Here is a 12,818-nt window from a genome sequence, read left to right as displayed (position 1 = left end):
TATATGTACATATGCATATAAATGTGTAGAGGAGTACCCCGCTATTGTAAGCACTCAATAAGTGTTAGCTATAATGATCAAATTATCATCATTACTGTTGGTGGTTCTCCTAGGTCCTAAGCAAGTAATCTTGCCTCCAGTGATCTTCACTGATGTTTTTTGCCCCTGCAACCACTTTCTAAACCACAACACTGCAAAGCCTGGAGAAGGACTCCTTTGTGTTCCATGCAGCCCACAGCTCACCAGGCCGGCCACTCAGGGTTACATGGTTAGGTGGCAGGAACTCCTTGATTCTCATTCTTCAAGCACCCACACGCAAAATTTTTATTCCTCCCTTAACTTAACTCTTTCATATTCCACCAGAAGTTCCATAGATAGACCAAGTTGAGAACCATCCTCTCCCCTCCCACTACTGCCACTAGCAAATATATATATATACACACACACATACACACAAACACATACACACACACACACACACATACGTATTATATTTATAAAATGAGCTTTGAGGGCTAAGTCTGAAAGTTAGCTTTTATGTAATAAAAACAAAGAAAACTAATTTGGGGGCATGAAACATTCCTTGAAGTCTTCCATTCTACCTGCCTTTCTCCCTTGCTCCCGGCTTCCATGTTAGACTATCAACACTTAGATCATGTTATTTTCGATCTGTATGAAATTCTTAGTGGAAATTAGGCTAATGTAGTTTCTCTAATTGTTTTAGTGGAAATCAGACAAGTGTAGTTTTATCTTGGGGTTCAGAGGACACTTTTCTGAAAAGTGATTAATGTTGCATAGTATGTATAATTTCATAAAATCCCATGTCATATAAGTTTTGTCCTTTATCAAAAAAATAGGAATTTGGTGGTCACTTTATTGATGTATTTATCTGTTCAGTGGATTAATGGTTGTAAAAACTTAGTCCTATTTCCCGTCCACTCTTGTAGATATAATTGTATGACGTTAGAATTCTCTTGTAGGTACAATTTTTTTAAAAATGGAAGCAACCAAAAATAAATAATAAATATTAATAATATTAACACACGTGCACACACACGCACATTTTTTTTTTTAATTCTACTGGTTGAATTCTTGGTAGACTTTTATCCTGTGGATAAGTCGTGATTTCCTGGCTAATGTAGGATCTCCTACCATTTTTGGTCAAAATCACTCATTGCCTGTTCTGCCACATCACTAGACTTGAGAAAATCCTAAGTAGAGGAGCAGCATGAGTAAGAAGATCTAATATGAGAGTCGTGGGCTTCAAAGACAAGCTAATGCTCTTCACTCCATATTTTTAATATCTCTTAGATAAACAGATTATTTACAGTGGTGATTGGATGGTTGACATGTGACACCTCCCCAGTAAATCCTGGGGTATCAGGTGGTGGCCTATTCTCTTGATAGTATCAAGAAACACAGTTGCAATTATAGAAGCCCTGGGAACAATGTAGATCTTTACTAGAGCTTAGGAATTCTACTCAGCTTACTGCAGTGTGTAGATATGATACCTCTGCAGAGATATTACTTCCTCTCAGAAATTTGTCCTGCAACCTCCTGTCCCAAGTAAAAGTTACCTATGAGAACTTCAGCTGCTGCACTGGCTGCACTAGGCTGTGTAAGACACCAGACAGCTGGAAGACCTGCCAGCTCTGTGGCCATCCCCTACCTGAGTCTTCCTCTTCCCAGCAGGAGAAAACTGCTTATCTTGTGTGAATCTCCTAGGGTTTCAAGTGAAACAAAGTCTCAACTTCATCACATGTGAAAAGATGTAGACATTTTTTTTTTCAAGGAAATTACTTTTACAGAGGGGGTTCATTTTATCTTTGAGCGAAGCTTGTCTGGACACAGAACCTTTTTTTCAGTCTATTCATTTTATCCCATCTGTTTTTGTCACCTCAGAAACGCATGAGATTTAGTGAATGTAAGATGATTTAGGGTCTGATGAACTATTGTGACTCGGTGTGTGCTGCTGCTGTTTTACTTTGAGCTGCTTTTAAATGCTCAGGGAGAAGTGCTTCAAATAGCTGCCAACCAATGCTGCCCTGAGTGTGTTTTGAGGACTCCAGGATCTTGCCATCATGAAAAGCAAATCCATGAGGTAAGTGTTTTCTGACTCAAGGTTGATTCTGTGTCTGCAGATCTCTGACAAGGGAAAAGCTGAATGTTAAACTGGTGTTGATGAGAGTTTTTTTCTTTGCCTGGATTGTGGAGGATCCGAAGCCCATTTGACTTTCTATGAGCATTTAGGTTTCTTGTATAAGAGTAAAACATTCTGTAGGCTCTACATAAATATTTGTAGATTGAATTTGTGTCTGAGAATGTTGATGTTGAAGAAGTTGTGATGCTGAATAGTAAAAGTACCTTCCTCCTTTTATGTCCTACATACATTTTAAATTTGATAGTTACAAACAATCCTGAGCTGGTGAGTAGAGCAGATGTTATTACTCCTATGTTAAATATGAAAAAATTTAATTGCAAAGAGCTTAGGTACTTGCCCAATGTCATATTACCAATAAATGGTATAACCTAGTCTAGAACCCTGGTCTTCTGACTCCTAATTCAGGGATCTTTTTACTATGGTAGAAATTTTCAACTTAGCAGCCCTGGCATTTTAAGCTTTGTTGTGGGAGCTGTTCTTTGCATTGTAGTACATTTAGCAGCATCCCTAGTCTCTTCCCACTAGACGCTAGTAGCATCCCTCAGTCGTGTCAACCAGAAATCTTTGCAGACATGGCCAAATTTCCCTTGGGGGCAAAATGCTCACCTTCCCCCCGTTTAGAACTACAGGACTAGAAATCTTTTCTCAAGTTTTGAAAATTATACTTTCTCATTTCAGATCATTCAGGATTAATTTAGAAACATTAAATATGATTAAAAAGTACCAACTGCAAAGTCTATAATAGAAATTATGAAAACAGTTTATCTTCATTGATACGTAAATGTTACCTGAGGTAGTAGGTACGGTTGAATACGATGGAAAGAGACTTTGCTTTAATCCTCATCTTCCACCTGATACAAAACTTTCCCCAAGTTAGTTGTCTCTTTATTCAGGAGAGAGCATAGGTTAGTAGGATTTGATATATCTACTTTAGGCTGCTATTCAGTGTGGGGACCTAAAACTCAGAAAGCACAGTGCTCATTTCCCTGTGGGGCAGGATTATCTTACTCAAGCCACTGTTTCCTAATTACACAAGGAAGCCACTCTTTCACTTCTGCACAATGTGTTGCTGAAAGATATCCAAGCAGGATCTACACTGAGAATGTCTTCAGACCACGTATCACTATGTGCTGCTCGATTCAGCCTGTGTTATGTATGGTGGTGTTGTCTTTAAATGTCACAGAAGAAAGTCCGTATGAACTGAAAAGTGCTGCAGGGCAGAGTGGTGATGAAAATAATGCCAGTTCCAAATGATTATGATAAGTACATGGTTCAAGATGAATGATAAGTGCATGGTTCAACCTGAATCTTTCAAGTGAAGGAGTTGTTAGGAGCCAAAATAAGTCCAGGATCTGGGGGAAGAAAAAAATAGACATATCAAATAAGAGGTGTTACCAGGGACATGGGAGATCAGAATTCAGTAAATCTTTGCATGGACCACACTAATGACATCATATGCTCTTTCATGTCATGTGTGTGCACATGTGCAGTCTTCTTTTCTTAATTTAAGATGCCTGAGAATATTGACAATGTTTTCTATATTTTTACAATTATCTTCCCTGCCTCTCACTTACCTGGCCCTTAGCACTGACCTTTTCCCAGAGTAGGTGCTCAATAAACACGGGTGAATAAAAGACTCAAAAAATTAGTAAATCTTTTCTTCAACTTCTCTATGACCTCATCTTAAGGGCATGTTGGTCATTAACCAGTGTGGCTGGGTAGCCCTGGGACCACAGATCTGCTGTGGGTTAGTTAGAAATCCTCCTAGCCTCCCACTTTTGCAGGGAGAGTTCAGAAAGTTCTCCCGCTGGTCTTTCTTCTCCCCACTTCCCTTGTGGTTCATCCCTCTGCAATAATCCACCGTGTAAAAAGCTCTAAACTGGGTAAGAATATACCCATGTGTTGCTTTTCCATATGTGTCTTTCAAAATTTACTCCCTCTGAAAATGTTATATTTCTGGTATTTGATGTAACTGAGCAAAAGGATGAATTTCAAAACTATAGTTTTTTGGGGAAAAAATCGCTAGTGTATTGCTTCTTCAATTAGAGCTAGAAGATGGATTTTTTTAAGGTGAGACAAAACCTCCTAATTTTAGTCTTAATAAAGTTAAAACAATAATGTTTCTTGTCTTTCTGTCCTTCCTGTCTTTCTTTCTCCACTTCCTCTAGGTTCTTACCAAACACTCCCCAGTGCATTAATTTTCTTGAGTGGGTTAAATAAATACTTGTCTGGTCTGGTCTGGGTCTCACCTCATCACTGGCATCACTAGTTTTGTTTGTTTATTTTTGACTCTTGTAGCATTTCCTTTCTTGCTTGTTTGGGGAGCAGTTTCCAGGGTACTTTTCCCTCCTGCCGAATAGCAGTGATCCTCTCTCTCTGGCCTCTGGCTTGCCTCCCCTAGGGCAGGTAATGGAGACTCCCTGTAGCTATAAAATAGCCTGGCGTTTTAAGAACTTTGGAATGGTGATCTGAAGTGGAAGCTTTCCCCTAAGACAGATTGAGAAAAGGATTTAGGATAGACTGGGTGTGGCAGGAGGGGAGGCAGTTGAAGTGTTACTGTCCCCGAAGAACATGGTTCAAACAAAGGAAAGTGAAGGACTGGCTGAGCTAAGGGCTGCGTGAGAAGACTACTCCTTAATAAAACAGCAGAGCCTCGGGAGAGGACCTCCTTTGATTGCAGAGGAGGCAGCGTCTTATACAACTGGCATTTCAGCAAGTCAAGACTAGTCTCAAGATCTTTCCTGGAGTGAGGAAAACACTTGAACCTTTTGGCTGACTCCAGGTTATTTGAGAGTGTTGTAAGGGTTTATTATAGCCAGGATTTGGGGAATCATTTCGTCTATGACCTTTGCAAAGCTATACTTTGAAATTAACTTTTGGATTTGTGCCTTGCCATGCCAACTATCCAGGGAGGCAAGCCTCAAATGTGTTTTAGAGCTGTTTGAATACTTTTTTTTCTGTGCTTTCCCCACAAATTACCTTGTGAAAGGGAGGGGAAAGGACCATGAATCCCGTTTCTTTTCGTCTTTACGAATCTAACCTCAGCACCAGATAATGTCAAATCTGAGTAGATGGGGCTTGAAGGTTTACTGAAAAATGAAATGGCTTCTAGTGCCCAACCTGACTGAATAGAGGAGTAAGAAGGGACAGGCCTGCTCACTTTGTTTGTGAGGCTAAAAGGATAACTAATTTATGTGTGTGAGGCAAGAAATAAGTATTGAATTCTTCAGCCTTGTTCTCCTCAAAGTAGAGGATGTAATTATAATATGCACTGAACATTCCCAGATATTTAGTATTCTGGATCTATAACTCCATAACAGGAACAAATTATATGAAGAAAAATTGTATTTTTGTTCTGTCAGTAAGCCAGGCAAATGCTTTATGACCTTATCTTTCTTTTGGACTTATGTCAACAACCAAGCCAACTTGTTAGTTGACTATGCAGGATAATATATTTAAGATGTTGTCTGCAGAGTTCGCTTCTGCCCAGTGTCAAGATGTCATGTTTTCAAAACAGTATTAATGAGGTTAAGATGGCACAGGTAAAACCGGGTCCTGTGCGAGCATTGCTTTGTGTATCTATTATTCCTTCATTTTACAGAGCTCTCTTTACTACTACAGTGTTTATAAAAAATAATGCTTTCATAAACGTGTATGAAGAAAACTACTGATATATATATGCATATATATATAGATATATACATATATATGCATGTGCTGATGCCTTGATCTCTAGGCTGGGTGTGTTGCATGCATTATCAATCCTCAGAACACTCACTCTGGGTAAGGAGGTGTCACTGTTTCAGAGGCATAAGAGACAAAAATGGAATAAACTTAGGTGACCTGTCTCCTGGAGAGATGTGAGAGGGATTTCTTTTCATCATGCTGTGCACTTTGGATCGCCGTCTGTACTTTCTTCTGTGGCTTTGACATCAAGCAGTGGAGCCTTTTTTTTTTTTTTTTTTTTTTTTTTGAGATGGAGTCTCACTCTGTCACCCAGGTGCAATGGCATAATCTTGGCTCACTGGAACCCACGCCTCTCAAGTTCAAGTGATTCTCGTGCCTCAGCCTCCCAAGTAGCTGGGACTACTGGCACCCGCCACCACACCCAGCTAATTTTTGTATTTTAGTGGAGATGGGGTTTCACCATGTTGACCAGGCTGGTCTCGAACTCCTGATCTCAAGTGATCCACTCACCTCGGCCTCCCAAAGTGCTGGGATTACAAGCATAAGCCACCGCGCCCGGCCTGAATGGTTTTCTTAATTCCCACAATTCTCAGGCTTTTGGGAAGGGAGAATCCATTGCTTAATTTTATGTCTCTTGAGTTAGATAATAAATTTACATGATCAGAGAGAGTGGGTACTGAAGAGATCAGCTAATATAGTCCTCTTATTTTACAGATGAGCAACTGGTGATCAGCAGGCTGTTGTTATAATTAATTTTTCTGGTCTGTCTGAAAGGTAGTGTGACTGCAACGTTTTGGAAACAACAGTGGTGTTTCTTGGTAGTAACAAAAGGTCTTGTTTTATGAAGTGAAATGTCTAGATGTTTAGAGCAGTCTTCTAATTTTTAATAAAATGGAGTTTACTTCAAGTTGTTCTATACAGTCTTTAAATTAAGACTTTAAGATTTTACTTTAAATATATGTAGTCAAATATATATATAATTTAAAGACTATAGAGTCTTTAAATTAAGACTTTAATTTCGACTTTAAGATATATAAATGATTCATTAGATGTTTTAAACAATAATTTGCTTTCTGATGACAAAAAATATTTTGTTGGGGAAAATTTGGAAAAGAGAAAAGTATATAAGCAGAAAAAATATCACCAGTAATCCGAATACTCTGAAAACCACTGTTAATGTTCTTTCAGTTTTGGTAGAGGGGTTGGCAGTGGAGATAGATAATACATACAGATCTATGTTTTAACATAATTGGAATTATGCTGTGTTTTATGTCTTGCCTTTTTATATAACATTATATTGTAAATAGTTCCTTAGTGTACTCTTGGAGAACATGATTCCCTGTTATTAGATATTTGTGTAGCTTCCAATTTTCACTAAAATATTTCCAATTTCACTATAAAGAACAATAGATGGAGTTTCTTGTATTTAAGCCTATTGTGTGTCATTAATCATTTTCTTTAGATAACATATAAAAAGTGAAATTAGTAGGTCAAAGAATCTAAAGAGTTTGGGTATTGAAGCTGTGACATCTTTAGTCATTAAAATTTAATTTTAAGTCTTCTGTGTCTAGTGATAAGCCCAGGGGAAAAGAGGAAATAGTGCATCCTCTTTTCAAGTGTGATTATCCTGGGGAGGCCTCCCCTGGTTGAGTGATTCCAGGTGTTATCATGAGGGAAGGCTTTGTGTGTGAGAGAATTTCTTTCCCTTCACTGTAGCTTCACCAACTCTAGGTACCGTGAATTTTAAGGTCTTTTCATATCAGATACTTAAAATGTTATCCAAGTTTTATTTTATAATTAGTATTTTTTACAATTAATAAATTTGAACATTCTGTAAGTTTATTTCTATTTTTAAAATTTGAAATGTCTTTTTCTTACTTCTTATAAATGCTTTTATATATTAGAGTTTAGTTCTAATTAATACAATCTGGAATTTTTAAAATCAGTTTGTCCTTTGCCTTTTAATTTTATTTTATATACTTTATGATGTATTTTTGGCAGATTTAAAAATTTTAACTCATTAAATCCTATCAATTTTCTTTTAAGTTCTTTCTTTGCTTTCATGTGTAGGCCTTTTCAAGCATAAAGGTCAATTGCCATGTCTTTTATTAGCCCACAGTTTGTGGACTTGCCCATTTCTATGCTGTACTAAATTTGAAATTTATATATAATTGTAGCAGAAGTAAGAATGGATGCGAGAGGAGTTGACCTTTGTATCTACGTCCATTCCTGCTACTTACAATCAATACAAGGTGCGGAAGAAGGGAGGAAGATCAGGAAATCATGCAATAAAAATGGGAGAAGATTGAGCATCTTTTTATTTTAAGATGTTTAATTGACAAATGAAGATCAAATATACTTAAGGTGTACAACATGGTTGAATATGCATATATATTCTGTAATAATTACCACAATCAAATTAATTAACTCATCCATCACCCCCCATGCTGTACCTTAGATCCTCAGAACTTGTTCTTCTAATAGCTGGAAGTTTATAGCCTTGGCCAACATCTCCACAGCCCTGGGTAATACTGTTCTACTCTGGATTGAGTACCAGTACACTGCACACCTGGGTGGCTCTTTAGGAGGCCACCCCATTTAACCCTTAGAAGAACCCACTGGTGAAGGGAATGTTGTCATACCATTTCATTATTATAGATGAAGAAACTGAGATTGAAAAAGATTAAGTCACTTACCTATAGTTTCCAAGGCAGGAAGGGCTGAGCTGGGATCTGAGAACATGCATGTGGCCAAGTAAATCCTTGGTTTGTGCAACTCAGTGCTTGGGTACATTATTGCCTGCTTGTGCTCCCTGTTGGCTATCACACTTTCCTCAGGACCATGAGATCACTGGAACAGTTGAGAGAGAGAGAGAGAGAGAAGGGGGGAGCGGAATATGGGAACTAATCAGGATAAAAAGTAAAGTCAAATAAAGGAAACAGGATCAGAGAGAGCTACTGAAAAGGATATAGTCGTTATGAAGAACACAGTAAATATATGCGTATTTGAATTGGAGCTTCATAGAATGTTTTAAATAATAGGAGATTAGGTTATTTTTATTTTCTTTTTGTATTTTGTATTTACACATTTTCTGAAATTTGTAAATAAAAAATCTTATGGGTAATAGACAGAGAAGTCCATGTTTAAACTGGCCTTTGACTTGGAACATTGTAAATTCCACTCTCAACTTTGCAAGCTCATAGCTTTCTTCTACCTTTTCCTGAGCTCCATCCTTAATTTGGGTAAGAGAAGATTTGTTTCTGTTTGGCTGAATGAAAGTCTGTATTTTGGCACTAACCTTTTTTTTTTGTCTCCCTGACACACAGCATGGGACAAAATGGGCCTCTTCTCCATGTAGTGTGTGCTCTTGCAATCATGGGGAAGTCCGATGTACCCCCCAACCATGCCCACCGCTGTCATGTGGACACCAGGAGCTGGCATTCATCCCTGAAGGAAGCTGCTGCCCAGTTTGTGTGGGCCCTGGGAGTGAGTATGAGCTTGTAGAAGGGGACCCTCTTTGCTTGGGAGGTTCACATGGCTATCAGGGGAACCAGCCCCCAATATTTCAACATAGGTTATTTCTATTTTCCCTAAGTGTCAGCTGGTCTGAGAAAATAAAGAGAAAGAGCACAAAGAGAGGAACTTTACAGCTGGGCCTCTGGGGGTGATGTCACATATTGGTAAGACCATGATGCCCTCCAAGCCGCAAAACCAGCAAGATTTTATTAGGGATTTTTAAAGAGGAGGGGGTGTACGCACAGGGAGTAGGTCACAAAGACCACATGCTTCAAAGGGCAATAAAGATCACAAGGCAAAGGCAAAATTAGAATTACTGATGAGGGTCTATGTCCCACTGTGCACGTATTGTCTTGATAAACATCTTAACAGAAAACAGGGTTTGAGAGCAGAGAACCGGTCTGCCCAAAATTTACCAGGCTGGAATTTCCCAATCCTAGTAAGCCTGAGGGTACTGCAAGAGACCAGGGCGTATTTCAGTCCTTATCTCAACCACATAAGACAGACACTCCCAGAGTGGCCGTTTATAGACCTCCCCCCAGGAATGCATTCCTTCCCCAGGGTATTCCTTGCTGGGAAAATAATTCAGCAATATCTCTCTTACTTGCACATCCATATAGGCTCTCTGCAAGAAAAAAAAATATGGCTCTATTCTGCCCGACCCCGTAGGCAGTCAGACCTTATGGTTATCTTCCCTTATTCCCTGAAAATCGCTGTTATTCTGTTCTTTTACAAGGTGCACTGATTTCATATTGTTCAAACACACGTTTTACAATCAATTTGTACAATAGTGGTCCTGAGGTGACGTACATTCTCAGCTTACGAAGATAACGGGATTAAAAGATTAAAGTAAAGACAGGCATAAGAAATTGTAAGAGTATTATTAGGGAAGTGACAAATGTCCATGAAATCTTCACAATTTATGTTCTTGTGCCGTGGTTCCAGCTGGTCCCTCCGTTTGGTGTCCCTGACTTCCTGCAACATATGGTGACACCCCAACCCTTTCTTGCTCAGTGTAGCTCAAAGATTTCCTAACCCCATTCCATATTGGAACCAAGTGCAAAACCTTGCACGTGGCAGGGCACAGTGTCCCAGAGAGTGAGATTGGAAGAAATCCTTAAGCGCCCTTCCAAATTTGAGATTCTGTGAGTTTCTAATATTTATCCCTCTGCATTCACAGCTCCTGAGAGGCAAGGGAATAGGGAAAAGATCCTTTGATATGATTCCATAAGGCTAAGGTGGTTCCTTTTACCTCCTTAGTGGACATAAAAAGGAATAACTCAGTTCTCTGCATAGTATTGTCAACACTAATTCTGTTGGCTTGTCTTTGAGATAACATAACATCTTTCTCCAAGACACACACAACAGGAAGCATGCCTTTTATTTATCTTTATTTCATCCTCACTGAAGAAATTATACCTGTCTAGAAACCAAGACACCCAGATTTGTTCAGCAAGCCAGGGTCAGACTTTTAGGCCCTCTCCTCAGAGTCCACGCTTGTTCCCATACTCTTTTTGTTACATTTTGAGGATCTATGTCCCCTTCCATTTTTATACCTAGGTAGTGTATACTGTATAATAAATAGGAATTATTGTCATTGCTGTATTATGCTCTCTCACAACATATAATAGCTAGAATACTTTTATTTAACAGCAACTGGAAGGTACATTCTATTCTTGCTTTTTCTCATTAAAAGGATACCTCATTTCTTTCTGATCCCCAGTGATTCCATTTCCAGCAATCCTTTATTTACCTTGGAGAATTCCAGGGATGAAAAAATATGCCCAAGAACTGATGAAAGGAAAATGCTTGCCTGATGCATTTCAGATGTCACCTACCAGAAAAGGACTGACAGACGTTTTGGGCTAAATAACCAACCCTACAAGTGAAAATACTTGGAACAACACAGTTGGGGGTGGTGTGGGGAGTAGGTTGTCTGAGTTTGTGGGATTCTTTCTTAGGTCCTAAGAGGCTTTCTCATTGACTCTCCGTGAGAAAGACTTTGGACGTATATTTCCTGGAAAGATTGGAGGATCAACTGGGGCCAACAACATAATTTGCAAAAATGTAGGGTCTCTTGTTCAAAAAGCAAGAGGAGAGAAAGCTTTTTTGTTGTTGTTTTTTTGTTTGCCTCTGTGATCTCTTTCTCTCAACCTGTCACATTTGTCATGTTTTTTAGTTGCTATTTAATGTTTTCCTCCCTCGGGCCTGGGAATGAAGGGTGAGAGGATATCCTCACAGACACCCCAGGCTCTACCCTGTGACTTGGTGCATAGGGCACATGCAACCTCCTGGCACCAGCCCCCAAGAGGGTTGGGGATGACAGCATTCACTGGGATGGAGTGGAGGAGCTGGTAGCTGAGAACTTATCCCAGGAAGCCAGCAGCAGGTGGGACCATGCATGAGCTGAGCCTCAAAGCTTCACCTATAAAACACAAATTCAGAGATTTCAAGATAGTGACTGCAGAGCATTGAACACCAAATGCAGGACCTCCTTCTGTGCACTGGGCTTCTGACCAGTGGGCCCTGTGCAACTGCACTGGCTGCACGCCCATGCAGTCAGCCCTGGGATCAACAAATGCCATCCACCTAGTAATCCTTGTTCCTTTGACCTTCCAGAACCCTGTTCCTATGAAGGCCGTGTGTTTCAGGATGGGGAGGACTGGCGGCTGAGCCGGTGTGCCAAATGTCTGTGTAGAAATGGGGTTGCCCAGTGCTTCACAGCTCAGTGTCAGCCTCTATTTTGTAACCAGGTAAGGAAGACATCCTCAGGATGCAGCCTTCACAGGCTATTGAAGAACTTGGAGTCTCTTCTGAGATTATGGCAGGCAGGCCTCAGAAGCACTAGAAACAAGAAGCAAAGGCCTTTTTGTTTTCCTTATACTTTTGGAGACCACCACTGAGACATTTCTTTTACCCTTAGAAACTACAGATAGGTCTAATTACCAGCCACTTAGGCTAATTGTTATATAATGTGACTGAGCCTTGAGGGTTCACACAAGGAAGCCTCCAGCTCTAATGGCAGATGCTCCAAAAATGTCAAGCTAAACATCTGGAAAATTTAATAATGTGATTAGATTTGTTATTATCTTTCAATGCATAGGTATAGTCTGCTTTTTTAAGACGTAATGCATATCTTTGAACATGATTATCCAGATGTACACAATTTAATTCTTATAGGATAATGATTCAAATTATCAAAGGATTTTCTCTGAGGACATTTAAGATAGTGGGATTTTGTTGTTTGTTTAAAGCTGATCTGATTCTCAAAACATTAGACTCTTCACACAAATTTAGAAGAGAAAATCAATTGCAAATAAATGTGGTATACATGGTATTTTATATTATAGTTTTTTACTCTTCCAGAGGCTCCAGTGGATGTTCCATGGCAGTTGATAGATAACCATGAAAGGAGTTTGCCTCCAGTTGAAAAATAGCTTATTTTTTTATCTAA

The 12,818-nt window shown here is 39.3% G+C and overlaps 1 protein-coding gene across 1 annotated transcript in view; it reads left to right on the top strand.

Moving 5' to 3' along the window:
- FRAS1 (Fraser extracellular matrix complex subunit 1) overlaps positions 1-12,818 on the top strand; it is a 471,835-nt gene that overhangs the window by 171,956 nt on the left and 287,061 nt on the right. The window contains exons 4-6 of the mRNA XM_055297229.2: positions 2,009-2,101; positions 9,175-9,334; positions 11,984-12,117. Coding sequence (XP_055153204.2) covers positions 2,009-2,101; positions 9,175-9,334; positions 11,984-12,117 — 387 coding nt within the window. The remainder of the gene's footprint in view (positions 1-2,008; positions 2,102-9,174; positions 9,335-11,983; positions 12,118-12,818) is intronic.

The sequence above is a fragment of the Symphalangus syndactylus genome, chromosome 10, assembly GCF_028878055.3.
Source record: "Symphalangus syndactylus isolate Jambi chromosome 10, NHGRI_mSymSyn1-v2.1_pri, whole genome shotgun sequence".
In the NCBI taxonomy this organism is placed as follows: Eukaryota; Metazoa; Chordata; class Mammalia; order Primates; family Hylobatidae; genus Symphalangus; species Symphalangus syndactylus.
Note: the sequence above shows the minus strand (reverse complement) of the source record. Positions and strands in the feature narration are given on the sequence as shown.